General features: G+C 39.9%; 1 protein-coding gene across 3 annotated transcripts in view; it reads left to right on the top strand.

Annotated features, from left to right (window-relative positions):
• gsk3ba (glycogen synthase kinase 3 beta, genome duplicate a) overlaps nucleotides 1–18,437 on the top strand; it is a 164,072-nt gene extending 145,635 nt beyond the window's left edge. For 2 of the 3 annotated variants that reach the window (XM_086006854.1, XM_086006855.1), the window contains exons 9-11: nucleotides 3,749–3,935; nucleotides 7,249–7,347; nucleotides 12,520–18,437. In XM_086006854.1, coding sequence (XP_085862980.1) covers nucleotides 3,749–3,935; nucleotides 7,249–7,347; nucleotides 12,520–12,590 — 357 coding nt within the window. In that variant the 3' untranslated portion in view covers nucleotides 12,591–18,437. The other variant, XM_086006856.1, reaches the window with a different exon arrangement.
• The last annotated feature ends 2,235 nt before the right edge of the window (nucleotides 18,438–20,672 follow it).

Raw genomic sequence — 20,672 nt, 5'->3', positions numbered from 1 at the left:
GGAACGCCGATGAGGGCTGTACCAAGGGGAATGTCCAGAGTGGGAGAGACTGGGTCTCGCTGTGGACAAGGCCATCAAAGATGGAGGTGAGGGTGTGATTGACAGATTGTATTGTGGCGAATGGAAGGCCAAAGGCTAGATTGTTGGGCGTTTGAAAGTGCAGTTAACTTGCAAGTGACTTGGGGGAGTGTGTTTTTCAGGGATGGATACTGAAGGAAGTGGGGTTAGAAGGGGATGTGAATGGTGAGGGATACAAGGAAGTGATCAGAAATACCACCGCATGTTGTGCATTTAAAACAATCCCTATCACTAGAGAAAAAGTACTAGGCAAACTAATGGGACCAAAGGCTGACAAGTCCCCTGGACCTGATGGCCTGCATCCTATAGTCTTAAAAGAAGTGGCTGCAGAGATAGTGGATGCATTGGTTGTAATCTTCCAAAATTCCCTAGACTCTGGAAAGGTCCCAGCAGATTGGAAAACCGCAAATGTAATGCCCATATTCAGGAAAGGAGGGAGACAGAAAGCAGGAAATTATAGGATAGTTAGCCTGACATCTGTCATTGGGAAAATGCTGGAATCCATTATTAAGGAAGTAGTAGCAGGATATTTAGAAAATCATAATACAGTCAAGCAGAGTCAACATAGTTTTATGAAAAGGAAATCGTGTTTGACAAATGTATTAGTTCTTTGAGGATGTAACGAGCAGGGTGGATAAAGGGGAATCAGTAGATGTGGTGTATTTGGATTTCCAATTGGCATTCGATAAGGTGCCGCATAAAAGGTTACTGCACAAGATAAGAGCTCTCGGAGTTGGGGGTAATATATTTGCATGGATAGAGGTTTGGCTAATTAACAGAAAACAGAGTTGGGATAAATGGGTCATTTTCAGATTGGCAAACTGTAACTAGTGGGGCACCACAGGGATCAGTGCTGGGGCCTCAACTATTTACAATCTATATTAATGACTTGGATGAAGGGACCGAGTGTACTGTAGCCAAATTTGCTGCTGATACAAAGGTAGGTGGGAAAGCAAGTTGTGAAGAGGACACAGTCTGCAAAGGGATATAGATAGGTTAAGTGAGTGGGCAAAAATTTGGCAGATGGAGTAAATGTAGGACAATGTGAGGTTATCCACTTTGGTAGGAAGAATAGAAAAGCAAAATATTATTTAAATGGAGACAGACTACAGAATACTGTGGTACAGAGGAATTTGGGTGTCCTTGTACATGAAACACAAAGTTAGCATGCAGGTACAGCAAGTAATTAGGAAGGCAAATGGAATGTTGGCCTTTATTGCAAGGGGGATGTGTATAAAAGTAGGGAGGTCTTGCTACAACTGTACAGGGCGTTGGTGAGACCACACCTGGAGTACTGCGTACAGTTTTGGCCTCATTTAAGGAGGGATATACTTGCATTGGAGGCAGTTCAGAGAAGGTTCACTAGGTTGATTCCTGGGATAAAGGGGTTGATCTTATGAGGAAAGGTCGAGCAGGTTGGGCCTATACTCATTGGAGTTTAGAAGAGTGAGAGGTGATCTTATTGAAACATATAAGATTCCGAGGGGGCTCGACAGGGTAGATGTAGAGAGGATGTTTCCCCTCGTGGGGGAATCTAGAACTAGGGGGCATAGTTTCAGAATAAGGGGTCATCCATTTAAAACCTGTGGAGAATTTCTTCTCTGAGGGTGGTGAATCTTTGGAATTCTCTACCCCAGAGAGCTGTGGAGGCTGAGTCATTGAATATATTTAAGGCCGAGACACAGATGTTTGAACTACAGGGGAGTCGAGCGTTATGGGGAGCGGGCGGGAAAGTGGAGTCAAGGCCAAGATCAGATCAGCCATGATCTTATTGAATGGCAGGGCAGGCTCGAGAGGCTGGATGGCCTACTCCTATTTCTTAAGTTCTTATTTATGTATTGATGCCAAACTCAACAGAAACAGCACCCCAATGTCTCTTCACCTCACTTGTATGACTGTTGATTCATTTGTATGTGGAGGTTGACTGCAGTCAAGGAATGAGGAAGGCCAGCCATACCTGTGATCTAATATTTTGTCTCCTGTGAGATGCTTGGCCTATCTATGCTTAAAAATATGGAATCTAAAGTAATTCCTGACGAGTTTGTAAATTTTCACAATTTTTATTAACAACTTCCCTCAAGTGTATGCAAATGGAAGCTAAAGGAGTAGAATTCTTGAATGACAATTTAACACAAACTTCTGCAGTATGAAATTTGTGGTGTGGTGAAGAGAGAACAGGTTTTGTGAATAAATGGGATCTACAATGCCAGGAGTAGTAGGGAAAATTTACGGTACATGTGTAACAAGCTGACAATTATCCTCCGTAAACACGAGGATGTTGACTACAGCGTACTATCTTTGAAAACATTCTGTACGTACTTTTGCTTTGCTGCTTAATGTAATGTGTACAGAATACTTGGCAAATTTTAAGGTGCTAATTATAGTTTTTATTTGTGCTCTTGATCGTAACCTGCTCATGGTTCTACATGTTAAAGAAATTAAAGTTTTAGTACTAACTAACTTTGGCAATAATTCTTCAAGCAATAACGTACCATTAGTACAAGATGGCAAGTTTGCAGAAACCTGTTGCACCTTTATAATTTAGCCTTTAGATCTGTGAAAATTAATCTAATTGGTTAGTATCAGTGTGGATAGCCCATCAAATAAACGGAGAAGTAGGCCCCCTGATGATTTAGTTGGTAAAAGATCAAATTTGCAATCTGTGCTGTTAATTGAATCTGGCTGGGGAGGCAATAGGGATGTCAGAATTGGCCTCAATGCCCCAAACTAGCAAGGAAAAACTGTCTAGTTTCCTACTCTTGATTGCCATCCAGTAACCCCTGGATTGTGTGCATGTAGAAGTCAGGTGAGATGCCCCAAGGCCTCTTGACACTCAAGTAATGGCCAGAGTGGGTATTCCTGCTAGAGCTGTGCCCCTGCATGAGTTCGTACCTTCAGCAGAGGTGGAGAGAAATTTGGATGAGGTTAAACTCCCAGAAAAGCAATTTGATTATCAAATATTTGATCAACTGGATCAGATTTTGACTTTAAATTGCATAATGATTTGCATAATTGTACTGATGGGATAAGATGTTTCAGATGTATAGATATTTCTTATTTGTCAAAATAATTTGTATTTTACTGATGTAAGTACTACTCGTTCTCATCAGGAAAACTAAGTTATGTAGCCTTGCTGTAAAATCATCCAATTGGTGCAGGTACCATTCGATTGAGTGTTTTTTATACTTAAGGATGTATAGCATCTTTCACGACATCAGGATGTCCAAAAGCACTTCACAACCAATGAAGTACTTTTGAAACGTAGTCACTATTATAATGTAGACAAATGCTCACAGCAGAGTCCCACAAATAGTATTAGTATTTTGGTAGTGTTAGTTGATGAGTAAATGTTGCCAGGACACCCAAGAGAACTCCCCCGCTGCTCTTGGAATAGGGCCATGGGATCTTTTACATCCACCTGAGAAGGTATTCGGGGCCTTGGTAACATCTCATCTGAAAGAAGACACATCCGACAGTGCAGCTCTCCCTCAGTCCTGCACTGAAGTGTCAACCTAGATTGTGTGTTCAAGTCTTTAGCGTTGTGCTTGAACCAGAGAGCTTGAGATTCGGGTGATGGTGCTACCATTGAGTCAAGGCTAACCTCTATATGCATACCTTTCCCAATTGTTCATTTTTAAATGATTAAATGATTAATTGTTTATTTTGGCAGGTCTTCCGACCCCGCACTCCCCCGGAAGCTATTGCGCTGTGTAGCCGGCTGCTCGAATATACACCAACCGCCCGTCTGACGCCTTTAGAGGCATGTGCACATACATTCTTCGATGAACTACGGGACCCAAATGTCAAGTTACCAAATGGACGTGAGAAACCGTTACTGTTCAATTTCACTACTCAAGGTGAGAAAGAGGGCTATAACAATTGATGGTCAAATCTGAAAATTAGACCACATTCTGCAAAATTCACTTCTCTGCTCGTACAGTTACTGCCCGAGAAAGTTCTCGTCTGCTACATTCTTGATTAGCATCAACTAGAAAACAAAAGTAGAATGCCTTATTAAAACGGCGTTGTTTTCAGTGGAAGCGGCTATCTAGCAATGGTCATCCATTTGCAAGTTGTGGAAAAAATCTAATTTTATCATTCACTTTTGCCTCCTATGGAGCTGTGCCATTTGAGTGGTCTTTTGCACTATGAGCCACTCTGATTTAGATTGTGGGACACCCAGGAGTAACTATAGACTAGTGCTAAAGTCAGTGCCTTTGACCATTCTACTGGCTAGAGACATCCAAGGAAGCAACGGTTGGTACCTACTGTATACTAATAAGTGTTGATTTCTTTCCTGGCTTGGCTACCTCCAGGCTTGCATCTATACCAGATCAAAGTGCTGTGCTTTCCAAGGTAGTCAAAAGAGCTGGTCCAGGAGGCGAAACCACCATCACCTGCAAGATGAGTTCATTTTTTGAAGTCTTGTAGATGGAAAGTGCTGTAGGTATAAAACATTCCCCAACTCTGCTATCCTTGAATATCTTTGAGCCTGTGACAGACCCTTGCTGCAGTGCTTACAGGTATGCCACCGTCTGTTACGGTATTACTGGCTCCAAAAGAGCTATGAAGAACTGAGTATCAGATTGAGTATTGGTACTTCAATATCATGTATTTTCAAGCATTCACTCTTTTTTTTTCTCATCGTCCAACTTTATTCCCTCTTGCCAATGATTCTACTTTGCATTCACTCATTCTCTTCCAGTTGAAAACTGAACACATCCTTCATTACTCTTCAAGCCAGTATTTGAATTGCTATATCTTGACCATCATATCTTTTAGATGGGTCACTGAAAAAGAAAGCTGCTTCATATTTCAAACCTAACCCACAGGTACCACCTCGTGCCCTTTGCACCACTCCTCAAACCCTCGTCCATTGAAATTTTGTGCCAAACACTTGTTCTCTTTTTAAAGCCCAAGTCTATCCAAGTCTTGAATACTACTACTATATCTGGCAAGGCTATTCCAACATTCCTCTCATATATTCCTGGGCAGATACAAGAACAATGTCATCATTTGATGAGTGTTCCCTCTCCAATCTCTGTCTCCATAATCTTGTCTATATTATTGTAACTAATGTTCATTTGAACCTTCCTTCTAAGCTACAAATTTTCCATCCTACATGCTCTTCTTCCCAGCATCATTGGTTAAAGAAAGCAAAAATTAGCCATAGTTCCCACTTCCACTTGCTGAATTGCACGTGCGGATGCATTGGTGAGAATTGGGTTGGGATCAACTGCAATGCCCCTGTAAATTAGCCTGGATGTATTCACTGAGGCTTGCATTATAAATAATGACCACTTGGGTGAACTACTAGAGGGCGACCAGTGCCTGTGCAATCCTACCCCAGCAAGGAGTCGGCACTTTGCAGACATGGAACCGTAGCTGTTTACACCACAGGAAGAAGTCAGTTCATAGTCCTGTATCTTCCTCTGCTTCAATATTTATCCAGTCTTTCTTCAAAAGATGTAATGGTCTCTTGAGGGAAGAGTAAAAAGTTGGTGGAGACATCAGAAAATTTAAAGTCAGACTATAGCTTACTAATTTTAAAACTGTGAGTAGCACCGAATCTGCACTAGTTAAAGTCACCAACGACTACAACCATAGCTCCGTGTTCCTCCTCTTACTCCTCTGCTGCTTCTGACTCTACAGACGACTCCATCCTTCTGGAATGTCACACCTCCACAGTCTACCTCCATGGCACTGCTCTTGTCTGATTCTTCTATCTGTTGGACAATAGACATTACACCACGTCCAATGGTTTCTCCTCCTGTACCCACAGGGTCACCTCTGGAGTACCCCAAAGCTCCAATTTTGGGCTCATACCCCTTCACCATTTGCATGCTATCAATTGGAAAAGTTATCTGGAAGCAGGCGGTCACCTTTTACATGAACGCTGATGACATCTAACTATCTCTCCACCTCCATTTGGGCCACCATTTCCAACCACCTTTCCAACTTTAAAACCTGATAATTCAAAACTTCCTCCAGCTAAATGTCAACAAAACGAAAGCCATCCTCTTCAGCTTCTGAAAACACCCACACTCCAATACCAGTACCTTTCTCATTCTCTGCTGTCTCTATTCCGCCATCAGTGGCTGCATCTTTCAATCACATTCTGGAACTCTGTACCTCAGCATCTCTGACTTGTTACCTCTCTCACCCTCCCTGCTTTCAAAAATCTCTAAGATTTTGTGCTTTTTGCCTTTTCTCTATCTTCACCTCTTCCTTCCCATCCCAAGCTAAACAGCACCTTGCAAAAGTTTCTCAGACCTCTCCTTGTACATAATGAGCACTATAGAAATGCCAGTCATTGTAGTTTGACGTTTATAAGGTGGCTTAGGTTCCCCTGATGATTGAGCAACTTTATCCACTATGTAGCTGAGAATTACAGGCCGGGAAAGCCCTAGGTTCAATCTCCAGTGTATACTGTGTTTATTTAGCTTGGCATGGATGGACAATAGGGCACAATGATTACCCTCAACGTGCCTGGGTTAGGGAGGGATAGTTGGCTATGGTTTGTGATCACTATCGAGTGATCTTTGCAGGAAGTGCCCATGTGTAGATGTGCTCCTCGCAGCTGAGTAGTCTGCTGACATTGATTGGTGAAGCTCGCATTTAATTAATGGCAATTTGGGTAGGGTACTGGAGACTGAAGCACTCCTGCAATGTGCCCAGAACTTCAGCACCTACTGGGCCAGACATGTATGCTGGTATTCAGTGACATTTTCTTTCACCTAGAGAGTACATTTGCTCACCAGTTGTCTGTGACAGGAAAATTCAAGTCCCTGGAAGGTTTACGAGTAGTACTGTATCTATTGGGTGTCCCTGGCTGAGATCATTAGTCAAGGATTGGGTAGAAAGAATGAAAATTAGAATATAAGTTGAGATATGACTGAGGAAGAGAAAAATTTTAACCGGAAGACTTTTACTGGATTTACTTTTTGTGGCTTAGAGCTCTGAAACCGCTGCAAGTTAAATGAACTGATGTCACTTGTGTAGAGACATTTTATGGTTAATTTCCAGTATATTACGGCAGTTGAACAGATCAAAGAGTATTATAAAATAGTTTAACTCTTTAGTATGAAGCTCTGTCAGCACTTCAATGGTCTTCTAGTGGAACTGATCTGGTGAGTGAAATGCCATAGACATTTTACCTTGTTTTTGCAGAACTGTCGAGCAACCCAGCACTGGCATCAATCCTTATCCCTCCTCACGTTCGGAATCAGGCTCCTACTTCAACTCCAACGAATGCTTCCGCAGTGTCAGGTGGGCCTCATAGCTCACGTCATTTTAGTACTAGAGGAACATAATCTCGGGCAATCCAATGTGATGTATTAGAATTGTAATCTTAACTACATGATACAGGAAGATAAGTGAGTTACTAGGATGAAGACTGATGCAGAAAAACAGCAAAACTGTGATCTCTGGTGATGACATAGAAAAGCTTACTCGATAAGAATGCTGAAACCAATAAACTATAGTGTGACCAGGTTTTCCTGCAGTTGTATTTTTCACTCTCATGTTGATGGTAGACAAACCTGCTGTTTCTGTAACTGCGCTGCATCCACACAAGACAACAATTGTATAAATGTTTGTTCATACAAAGTAACATTTATTTAAAAGCATAATTCTCGCCCACATCAGACGCTGTCAGGAACTAATAGTTCAGTTTCAATTATGTCCTGTTCTGCATATTTGTGAAACTCTGTACTGTAATTCTTTGCTTACATGATGCCAAAGTTGTGAAGTTGCACTCACTCTATACCAAGACTACGCAAGCCATCCAATGAGATAAGGGGGAGCTAATTTATGATAAATATCCATACTCTACAGTATTGAGAATTTTACAGTAAAGATGCAGTTTTGTATATTCAATCTAAGCTGTACTTATGATATATAGATAATGCTTCATTGGCACAGGAATACCATTTTCATTAGGTTACTACCAGAAAATTGTAGGTTAGTTTATCAACTGAAGTAAAGCTATCCGTGTGATCCATACAATGTTTGGAAAAAACAGGAATTAATCCGGGCCAGTTGTCGCAGATTTCTAAACAGCAGGTTGTGCTTAAGAAACCTTTGTGTAAGAAATTTTCCTGGGGAAAATGACAGGATGGATAAAATAAATGTAGTTAGATAAAGTAAATGTGGTTTATAATAATTTTCAAAAAGCATTTGAGAAGGTACCACATAAAAGCTTAATGACCAGGATAAAGGCACATGGAATTGGAGAAATCATTTTCCCCTTCAGATGATTTTTTTAAAAAGGCAAATGGGATATTTGGATTTGTATCTGTGGTCTGTATGTTTATGTTTATATATACTTTTTGGAAAAAGCTGTCCAATTTAATCCCACACACCAGCTTTTTTTCCCCATAAGACTGCAAATTACTCCTTCAAGTGCTTGTCCAATTGCCTTTTTGAAAATTTCTATGGAATCTGCTGCCACCACCTTTTTCAGGTAGTGCGTTTTAGATCTTAACAACCCTCTGTGGGGAAAACAATTCTCATTTCTCCTCTAGTTCTTTTGCCAATTATTTTAAATTGGCAAATTCTGGTTACTGACCCACTTGCCAGAGGAAACAGTTTCTCCCTACTTGCTCTATCAAAGCCCCTCAAAATTTTGAATACCTCTGAGGTCTCCCCTTAACCTTGTCTGCTCTAAGGAGAACAATCCCAGCTTCTCCAATCTCTCCACATAACTGAAGTCCTTCATCCTGGGTAAACCTCCTCACCAAGGCCTTGACATTCTTCCTAAAGTGCGGTGCCCAGAATTGTACACAGTACTCCAGCTGAGGCCGAACCAGTGATTTTGTAAAGGTTTAGAGTTTTTGTATTCAATTCCCCCACTCACAAAGCCAAGTATTCCATATGCTTTCTTAATCGCCTTATCATCTTGCCCTGCCACCTTCAAAGATTTGTGAATATACACCCCCAGGTCCCTCTGCTCTTGCACCCCCTTCAAAATAGTACCATTTAGTTTATACTGCCTCTCCAAGTGGTTTCTCCAAAAGTGCATCACTTCACACTTATCCGCAGTAAATTACATCTGCCATGTGTCTGACAATTTCACCAGTCTGTCTATCCTCCTGACATCTGCTACTATCCTCCTCACTATTTACTACATTACCAAGTTTTGTGTTCCCCTCAAACTTTGAAATTGTACCCCTTATACCCAAGTCCAGGTCATTTCTATGTAACAAGAAAAGCAATGGTCCCAATACAGACCCCGGGGACTCCACTGAGTACTTCTCTCCAGTCAGAAAAATATCCGTTCACCACTGCTCTCAACCTCTTACCCCTTAGCCACTTATGTACCCAGGTTACCACCGTCCTTTTAATACCATCTGCTTCTATTTTCTGAATAAGTCTGTTATGTGGTATTTTATCAAATGCCTTTTGAAAGTCGATATATACAACATCTACTGCACTACCTTCAGCAACCCTCTGTTACTTCATCCAGTTAATCAGACACGTTTGCCTTTAACAAATCCCTTATTAAACCGTGCTTCTCTGAGAATTAATTTTGTCTTTGATCATAGTCTCTAGTAGTTTTCCCACCATGGATGTTGGACTGACTGGCCTGTATTTACCAGGTTTATCCCTCTTTTTGAATAGTGGTGTAACATTTGCAGTCCTCCAGTCCTTTAGCACCACTCCTATATCCACAAAGGATTGAAAGATTGTGGTCAGAGCTGCTACTATCTCCACCCTTGCTTCTCTCGGCAACCTAGGATGCATCCTATCTGGACTGGGTGACTTGTTAACTTTGTGATGCCAACCTATTTAGCACCTCCCTTCTATCTTATTATCCTATCCACTATCTCCATTCCTTCCTCCTCTACTGTGACTTTAACTTCATCCTCTTTTGTGAAGACAGATGCAAAGTACTCATTCAGTACCTCAGTCATGCCCTCTGCCTCCACAAGCAAATTTCCTTTTATATCCCTAATCGGCCCCAACATTCTTTTAGCTATCTTTTTAATTTTTATATGTTTATAAATGATTTTTGGGTTCTCTTTTACGTTACCTGCTAATCTTTTCTCATATTCTCTCTTTGCCCTTCTTGAATCCTTTTTCAATTTCCCGCTGCACCCTCTGTATTCTGCCTGGTTTTCAATTGTATTCTATACCTGACATTTGTCTCAAACCTTTTTTCTGTTTTATTTTAACCTCTCTTTCCTTTCTTATCCAGGGAGCTGTAGCTTTGGATACCCTATCTTTCCTCCTCATGTGAATATGCTTGGTTTGTACCCGAGCTATCTCCGCCTTGAAGGCCTGCCATTGCTCATTTACTGTTTTCTTGGCCAATCTTTGTTTCCAGTCCACCTGTACTAGGATGACTTGACAATAGGTCTTGCATAGCATTTACAGCACAGAAACTCTAAAATCAAGAATATAAAAGAATTAAAAATGAACTTGCACTGCTCCATGGAAAGCTTGCCCAGAAAGCTTGGTCTGTAGCACACTGGCAAGGCAGCAACTCTTGCATAGTATTACATAGCACTTACAGCACAGAAACCGGCTATTCGGTCCAACGGGTCCAGTGTTTGTGCCACATGAGCCTCCTCCCACCCTCCTTCAACTAACTCCATTAACATGTCCTTCTATTCCTTTCCCCCTCGTGTTTATCTAGCTTCCCCTTAAATGCATCTATGCTGTTCACCTCAGCTACTCTTTGTGATAGTGAGTTCCACATTCTAACCACTCTCTGGGTAAAGAAGTTTCTCCTGAATTCTCTATTGGATTTATTAGTGACTATCTTGTACTATAGCCCCTAGTTCTGGTCTCCCCGCAAGTGGAAACCTCTTCGCTACGCCCTATCAAACCCTTTCATAATCTTAAAGACTTCTATCGGGTCAGCCCTAAGTGTCTCTGTTCTAGAGCAAAGAACCTCAGCCTGTTCAGTCTTTCCTGATAGGTATAACCTCTCAGTTCTGGTATCATTCTAGTAAATCTTTTTTGTACCTTCTCCAGTGCCTCTATCCTTTTTATAATATGGAAACCAGAACTGTTCACTCCAAGTGTGACCTAACCAAGGTTTGATACAAGTTTAACTTAATTTCTCTGCTTTTCAATTCTTTCCCTCTAAAAATGAACCCTACTGCTTTGTTTGCTTTCTTTTATGGCCTTATTAACCTGCGTTGCTTCTTTTAGTGATGTGTGTATCTGTACCCCCAAATCCCTCTGCTCCTCTACCCCATTTAGACACATTTTCCAAGGAGCCTGTGCCCTCCTTATTTTTCCTACCAAAATGTACCACCTCACTTATCTATATTGAAGTTCATTTGCCAGTTACACCTCAAAATAAGATTGTTTCCACTAGTCTGAAAGATGGGCACAAATTTAAGATAATCGCAAAGAATTGAATGGGAGGTTGGAATGTGGAATTCTCTCCTACAAACTGTTGCAGCAAAGTCCATAAGTTGTTTTAAAAGGGAAATAGATAGTAGCTTGAAAAAGGGGAGTATTGAAGGGTATGGGGTGTGAGCAGGAGAATGGGATTAGATTAGTCCGCTCACTAGGAGAAAACCACAAGTACAGACTTGATGGCCAAATGTACTTTTTTTCTGTACTGGTAATATTTTATGATTCATAAATGAAGGTCTTCACCCAGGGAGCTCCAGCAGTTCAGTATTCCTCGTCAAGATTTAAAAAAATATTATTTGAAAAATACTCATGGAGTTCCTGCAATGTGGCTTTCAAGTGTTTTGCAGTTGTGTGGAAGGGTTAGCTAAAAGTTAGGACTATCACCACCACATGGATAAGATGATGGAAGAGTTTTTGGTATTTTTCTTCAGTTTCAGAACTAAATTGTACAAAAAAATCTTTCAAAAATTCGATACTTGCCAACTGCCATGCCTGTTTTTTGAGACAGCTCCACTTTTGTCCAGCTTTGCTCTGAGGCTAGGGAAATGTGCACTTAGGTTCTTCCTTTAAAAAAACATGCTTCTCTTCAAATTACTGACACTGTAGTATTTTATTTCAGCAATTATTTTCCTCTGCTCAGCATATCCAGATTTTTAGCCGTCAGATATTTGTTTGCTTAAGTTTCAAAACACTGAGTTTCCCAATTTCACTTAGAATTCAGAACTCATTTGACCATTCTAAATTTGATAAATTTTGTCAAAATTAATAAGCTATTAGATCAGTAGCTTTTTAACAAGTGCTGTATTCCAATAGCTACCGAGGGAGACTGAAAACAGATTTGGTTGGGAAATTGTTCTATGGCTACTTTTATATAATAAAAAAATGAGAGTTTAATGGTGATTTATGCTGTGCAAGTATTATGTGGAGTTCCTGTATTGGAATTTACAGTATTGCACTTGCCAGTGGTGTTGAATCAAAATGGAGTTTAGATAGCATTTCAAAAATTAATTACACAAGTCACCTATTTTCTTGTATGTAATTTAAAATGTGTTTTCCCTTCTCTCTCAGATACCAATGCTGCTGTGGACCGTGGACAGTCTACCAATGCAGCTTCAGCCTCTGCATCCAACTCAACTTGAGGATGGGATAGCCCTGGCTCAAATTTCCAGTCAGCTGCAAAAATGCTGGTCAACTATGAAAAAATGTCATTAGTGTTCATTTTATTTAATCTTGTTTCAAAAAAAAACATACACAAAATAAATACAAACCGATCATTTACTCACTGAAGAGGGATTGAAAAGGAATGTGGAGCAATGTTAAACTCCTCCCTCGACAATCTTTTATTGAAGTCTGCCATAGTGTTCAAATCTCCCCCCACCCAATCCAAAAACATGAAAGGTGTGTTTCACTCTGGTGTAGTGCAGGGTTTGGATTTGGCAAGAAGCATTGCCATCAGATTCCTTTTTAAGAATCTGAGTAAGAAGGTGGTAGTATTTAGTTATAGGTATTAGGTTTTATCAATACTGTACCAGCAACATATGGACAAGGGTACAGATCCACTGAAACAACCACTGCAAGAAAGACCAGACTCCACAGTCACCATAATATTTCTGTGTTGAGGTGAAGTTTGATATTTTCAGTACTTTTTTGTCACTTGATTATTTGACTGTTCAGGGCTATATATAAAAAAAAAAAGAAACTTGTGGTCCAATGCACTCTGTACTGGTCCCATTTATTTAAAGCGAGACATTGCAGAAGCAGTGTAGTGCATACACCCAAGTTAAATGTATACATAATAAATTCGCAGGTTCCCGTAGATTTCTGAGCTACACCAACTGAAATACAGTCTTCAGTTCTCGAAGGAGTGTAAAAATGATCCCACTGATTTCAGACTTCCTCTCTCTTCTTCTCCTCCTCCTCCCCCACCCATCCCTGTTTTTAATTTTTTTTGTTTTGTAAATAAATATAGTATGTGGACCTGGGAACTGATGAGAGCAACAAACATTCAGGGCAAATTTCGTTAATTGTAGGAGAGCTTTTAAAGCCATATAGTTTCAATTCTGTACTATAGGTGCGGCTACAATGTAACAACAAGGAATTAGCGCTGTATAGTATATAGTTTGGAGTGCCTTTGCTTCCAATGTTTGAATTTTTTTAAATTGATGACCCTCACTGAAGTATATTTGCTGTTTCTTTCATATTTAACCCTTTATGTACCTTTTTTTTAAGTTGACCTCTGTCCTATAGAGAATTTTTATTTTTATTGGTTATATCAAATTCACACTGCAGCTGGAACAAAAACAGTTGTACAGAATTGTTGAACACTTCAAAAGTTGCATATTTCATTATTTAAAATGTTTGGGCTCTCAGCAGGTTATGACAATTTGAGATTTGAAGCTAGAGTATTCTACAGAAAATAATTGTTTTCAGTTGATCTGGCAGAGTTAATTTGAAAGAAATTTACAATACAAATTTTAGTACGTTATATACATGTATAACCAACTATTTGAACACTTATGTGTGCTATGCCAACTCTGTTTTACTCTCCAAAAATTTACTGTAGGATATGAAACTAGGAATGGAAGTAAACCTGGCAGAGTTGCTATTAGTGCTGCATGAACCGATGACTTTAAATTTTTAATGTACAAATGATATTAGAATTATTTGACATTTTATAATGCAAATCTTGATTTTAATGACTTTTTTTGTTTTACCAAATGCTTTTATCTTGTGTGCATCGAGTTAACACTGGAGTGTCCCAGTACATGGCTTCCTATCTGAACTGCAGCTTTAATTTGGTCAAGTGCAGCTTCTGAAGTTTCACGTGGATTTGTACTAAGGATGAGAGAACTGTTGGGATTTGATAGTGCCTTTAAAGGGACAAGTTCATATTGTCCATTGAACTTTCGTCCCTTTTTTCCTTTCTGTTTTTGTAACCGACTTAGCACTATTTTTGCTAAACTACCACACTGGTGATATTTTTGTCATTTTTCACATCCATGTAAGCTAGATATATAAAATGATATATAATGAGGAAATGCCACTAAATACAGTAGTGGGGAAGTGGGCATTGGACAAAAATGGAATAAAGGGCAAGTCTAATCTGAATGGTTTGCTCATCCTTAATGCACCTCTGGCTGCAGTATATATTCATTACAAGCAACAAGGTATGGACTGGCTTCTGCAGTGTACCAGGAGTGAGTGAATTTCCAAGTAAAGCTGAATCAGGGATTCCTATAATTACTATCCATGTTGACATTTTCTTTATCTTCTGAAAGTTGGATAGCATGTCCTAATAGGGATTCAGCCTAACAGTTGTCCATGCATTTTCTGGCAATTCAATACCACAGGATGATGAACTTTAGTCCACTTCATTTTTTTGAGATCCTGCATTACCCGTAACAAAATAATTTTTTCACGATTTGTTTAGAGTGACCATGCCATTGAAGACAATGGGAGAATGAAATGCTTAGAAATTGATTGCAAAATCTTTTTTTTTGTATTTTTTTAAAAACCACCTTTCAAATTATTCTCCCTCACCTTTTTTTTCTGCTTAGTACCGTTTTGACCAGCTCCTAGGCCCCTGCTGCTGCTCTGAGCCAGCCACTGGCCTCCTACCATTTCTTTAATGAGAAGACAGATTTATTCAGAATTTGGTTATTCCTGTGTGGTGCTCTCCTTTCACTTCTGAGAGCTTATTATGTTTGAGGGTCTGTTCAAAGTGAACACTTGTTTGAGTCTACAAGTTCAAGATAAATGTTCCATACGAGGGAAAATCAGGAATTGGTGGCTTAGAGTTCTTGTATTTAAAAAAAAAAAAAAAAAAAAAAATCTGATACAATAGGAAGCACATTTCCAAGTCATGGCCTGCTCTTAAACATTCTACCAGTTTGAGCTACAGAATCTGTGTGGGGGAAGGGTCTTGGACATAATAGATTTAAATTAGACTAGTCCAAAATGAGCAGTAATTTGCATTGTTGTGCTGTTCTTGCCAGTAGATGTTGCTGGGTACTGCAGTAGAAAGTGCGGAGCAGACCTGGGTGTTGACATTGCATCCTAGACCGGCAGGTATACACATGCAATTTCAAGCTCTGTGGACAAGTTAAGGGAGTCCTGAATTGTAGGAGAACCATCTGGGATTGGTTTGTACAGTTTTTTGGTGTAAGCCATTCTTTAATAGTGAGCATCACAAAAATATTTTTATTACAATATGGAAATTAATATTCAAACAGGTATTGCGTACTTTAGGCTTTTATTTTTTAGTATACACAATAAATGTTCCTCATCTTTGTGTGTTTTATTGTTACAAAAAAAAGGCTTATTCACTACAAAACTGAACATCTTTGCCACTTCAGCCCCCCGGTCCCAAGAAGATTCTAAAGGGGAATAAATGTTGAAGATGTGGGCTGCAGAAAATAACAGTGGCAGCAGGTAGTGAATGAGTTAATCAGCGATGTGAACTGATATTTTGGTTGGGATGGTCTTTATTGCACCATTAGTATAAATATCCAAAATACTGAATCTCAGTACCCTCCATATTCCTAGAGGGAGAAAAAGACAAGCCGATACAATACTTTAGTCAGCTTACTGAGACTGTGATTCAGAAATGTAGCTATTGATTAAGCAGTAAATCAAATAAGAGCCATCCACTAGCATGTTGCTAGCCAGCCAGAATTAAATTCCAGCCCAACCTATTTGTACTGCAAAGGCTGCAATGAAGTTTCAGTGCTTTAATTTGTTTGGTGCCATTCCTCTTCCAGTTCCCTGGTCCTGAGAAGATCCAAATAGTGTCATTATACCAGGAGTGCAAAGTAGGTGTGAGCTGTAGCAAGTGACCTCACAGTGGCAGGGTATAGTGAAAGTAGCAAAACTTTGATCCAAACTTCTCCTGGTTTGAGCTTTTTTGTGTGTGTGTGGTGAGGGGTGGAGGGGGTGTCCTCCAATTGCTGCCTGCCCAATTTTGATTTCCGGAATTGACATGAATGGTTAGAATTTTGCTGTAAAGACCAACCAAATCTTTGAAACTGTCTAAGGGGATATGTTGAAGTCCTTGCCTATATCCTTGTTTTTATGTTGCAATTTGCAATTGGTACACAAAGGGTTAAACGTGGTAATTTACTTGTGTGACTACCTGCTTGCCTGTATAATCCGCATTAGAGATGTTTTGCTATGCTTCACACAGCCTGTATACAAAAGCGTGACCACCTCTCTGTCAAAAAGGACTGTGGGTAATATACAACCATTGCATCACTTGTGAACTGTCTTGGTTTTAAAAAAACAAAAAACAAAAAAAGACCTGTTTAACATTATTACTTGAATGCTTCTGTTTGTGACTGAATTTTTATTTCATTTTAATATAAATTTTTGTGAAGTATGCTTGATGTTTATCCCTGTAAATACAATTCGTTCTGTGTGACTCAGTTCCGAATAGATACTGGTACTGTAATTTGCATTAAATAAAAAGTAGGATAGGCCACAAACAATTCATAGTCCCTTCCTGTCTAATTTTGTAAGTCTTCCTTTTTAATGTGCAGTTGATTTTGAGCAAGTAAAAGTGGTTAACCCTTTCACAGGGATTAATCTATAATGTAGGTTTGCAATGTAGTCTGCCTTTTTGTGTATTTAATAAAATGTCTTAACTGTAGCATTTTATGAACTAAATACATGTGAAAAATATAGTTTAATCACTAGTAAAGAGCTACTGTGATAGCAAAATTATCAAAATATTGTATTTCAATATAAATATGCCCATTTTATGGCTATTAAAACACTCAGCCCAGCGGCTTGAACCTCTTAAAAAGAGATGGTAAGCTTAGAGAGGTTAAAGTAGAATCCTGTTTGTGATCAGTTTGGTCAGTAGTCCAAATGCTCACTATAACTGATCAATGTATCAGAAGGCAGCAGAACCAACTGTGCATTACTGATTCCATGATCCACAACATGTATGACCCTGCTGAGCTCGCTGCTCAACACTCACTGGCACTTCATTATATTCCAATATAAAGTATTTCTTTGCCCTCTTTCCAACATCCCCCAATAAAAATATATTATAAACCAACATTAAAGTAGCCTTAATGTTGAATACAAATAAAAGCTTAAATTTCTCTTAAATCTCAAAAGTTAATGTCTTTAATTTTGTTATAAAATTCAGTTTGCTGGCAATAATATGCATCTAAAAGCACCAGTAATTTTGGTAGTAAAATATTATAAAGCAACCTTGGCAAAATACCAAGACGTCAGTTGCATTTTCTTCAGAAGTATTCAAGATGAACCACTTCAATGCAATCATTGTGAATTCAATCACTTTACTCAATTTTTATTTACACTGTGCATTCAGACGGAGCTGTGATTACTTGCATCTGACTGGTTAAACAATGTGAAGCTGAACTGCAAAATATATGGTTGTATATGAATACATACACAAGTGAGCTACCAGAGAAAATAATAGAAATTGCTGCTGTTCTTGTTTCCTCAAAGTGTTACTTGGCTTAAAACAATAAAATGATACCTAAATTGATTTAATGGTCTGAAAAATGCCAGTTCCAGTGTCATGTAAACATAATATAATGCATTTTTGTTTTGTGCATTAATACTAAAAGCTTGGAATCAAAGCTGTCAAATCTGGTAAGATCTGTTAAATTTTGATTTTGGGTTTATTCCTTTTTAAAAACAAACCTGTGTGAAGTAGGTTCCTCTGCTAACAGCAAAACTCAGAAGAGTAGGCCAATTGTTTTTTTTAACAAATAGAAGCTTTAAAATTGCTGGAGACTTTTTATGCAAAAGGTAACTTTAGATGTAGTAATTATTATTTGAATTATAATATACTCCACGTGGTTTAGATAATGCTACTATGAAAATATGTGGGAGATTTTCCTTTCCAAGAGGATTTTTTAAGCCACCCCCTATATGACTTTCCTCAATACCATCTTAAGATTATGCCCTTCATATGTTTGTATGTTATTTCAATAAAATGTATTTTAGCAGCAGGTCTAGTGTTAAAACTGTAAAGATTCTTCTGAGATATTTTCTTTCATGGGCTATAGAAAAGCAACACTCTGGAATGTAATCTGAAGCTTATCTAACCAATGTATTAAAACAGTTAAATGTATAAATAGTCATTATATAATGAGGGATATAAAATTCTTTAAACAAATTGTATGCATTAATGTTAATATTGTACACAATGCCAAATGAGGCTAATTTTCAAAAACTTGCACCTAAAAATGAATGTCCTCTTTATTCTACTCCATATTATAGAATGTGTAATGTAGCTAATTATGTGGATCACTGCCATCCAGGGCAGAGTTCACAATTGCTTACGACTAGTGCCTTTTTTTGTTGGCTACAATCCCAAGTGACAACTTGCTATAGGGCCATAGAACGGTACGTCATAGAATACTGAGAAGCAGCTATATATCCATAGTTCTCTGCACAGAGAGCTTCAATCTGTGAGAATCGGCTAAGTGGAGGCCAAGCACTAGGGTGAGTCCTCCGTGTTCACTGGAGGAAGTTAACACCCATTCTCTTGGGTGGAGAATGTATGGCGGGGCAATAAACAAGAAAAGTAAATGAAGCTCCGCTTATGCTTCTCCAGTAGTTAGGTCATGGCAGTAACCCAGAATTGGTTAATCCACCACCGGCACCACAACAACTTGCATTTAATGTTTTTAAAAAATAAAAAAAAATCCCAAGGAGCGTCGCAGAAGGAAAAATAAAATGGATGCTGAGCTCTGGTGGAAGTTAGAAGAGGTTGGTTGGTTAAAAAGATAGGTTTTAAGTGGAGAAAGAAAAGGTGATTTATGGAAGAAATTCTGCAAAGTGGAGCTGAGACGACTAAATGTTCTGCTACCACCGGTGGGGCAGAGCAAGGGGTGATGCACATAAGGCCAGAAAGGCCAGAATCGGGCAACTGGTTGGGGGGGGGGGGGGGGGGGTTGCGCGCAGGGGTTGGGAACTTGAGGCTTAAGGCAGGTGGTGTGAAGCTGTGTGGATGGGGGTGATGGGCTAGCAGAACAGGCTACAGGTGGCTTAGTTCTGAATAAATTAGCATTTATGGAGGGAGGAAGATAGAGAAATACAGTTTAGAGGTGGCCAAAGCAGTGGGAGTGATGTGGCGTGAAGCAGGCAATGTTGAGGAGGAAAGTTTCCCGTCTCCTGGCCCTAAACATCTCCTTTTCACCATGGACGTCCAGTCCCTCTACACTTCCAGTCCCCACCAGGAGGACGGCTTGCGGGCGCTCTGCTTTTTGCTTGAACGGAGGCCCAACCAATCCCCATCATCACCACTCTCCTCCGCCTGGCTGAACTTGTTCTTGCATTGAACAACTTCTCCTTTGATTCCACTCACTCCAAATAAAAGGTATCACTGAGAACCCGTATGGGTCCAAGCTATGCCTGCCTTTGTGGAACATTCTCCGTTCCAGTCCTACACAGGTCCCTTCCCTCACCGGTACATTGATGACTGTATCAGTGCTGCTTCCTGCTTTCGCCCTGAACTGGAAAATTTCATCAACACATCTTCCAATTTCCACCCCTCCCTCACCTTCACATGGTCCATCTCCGACTCTTCCCTTCCTCGATTTTTCTATCTCCATTTCTGGGGCTAGGCTGTCGACCAATATCTACTATTAGCCCACAGCTACCTTGATTACACTTCCTCCTACCCCGCTTCCTGTAATGACTCTCTTCCATTCTCCCGGTTTCTCTGTTGCATCTGTTCTAACGATGCCACCTTCCACACCAGTATGTCTTCCTTTTTCCTTAACTGAGGATTCCCCTCCACTATGGTTGATGGGGCCCTCCACCTTGTCTGCCCCATTTTCACCCCTTCCCCTCCCAGAACCTCCCTTTGTCATCACCTTCCACCCCACCAGCCTCAACATTCAACAGATCATCCTCCAGCGCAATCCCACCACATCCTCTCCCTTTTCAGCATTCCAATGGGACTGTTCCTGCCGCAACACCCTGATCTACTCTTCCAACACCCGCTGCCCTTCCCATGCAAGCGCAGGAGACGCGAGACCTGCCCTTTCACCTCCTCCCTTCCCTCCGTCTAGGGCCCCAAACACACTTTCTAGCTGAAACAGCGATTTACTTAAATTTCTTTCAACTTGGTATACTGTATTCGCTGCTCACCATGCAGTCTCCTCTATGTTGGGGAGACCAAATGCAGATTGGGTAATCGTTTTGCTGAACACCTGATCAGTCCACAAGTGTGACCC

Source organism: Somniosus microcephalus, chromosome 14 (genome assembly GCF_052327205.1).
Source record: "Somniosus microcephalus isolate GS21.2 chromosome 14, FLI_Smic_1.0, whole genome shotgun sequence".
In the NCBI taxonomy this organism is placed as follows: Eukaryota; Metazoa; Chordata; class Chondrichthyes; order Squaliformes; family Somniosidae; genus Somniosus; species Somniosus microcephalus.
This window is presented reverse-complemented; position numbering and strand designations above follow the sequence as displayed.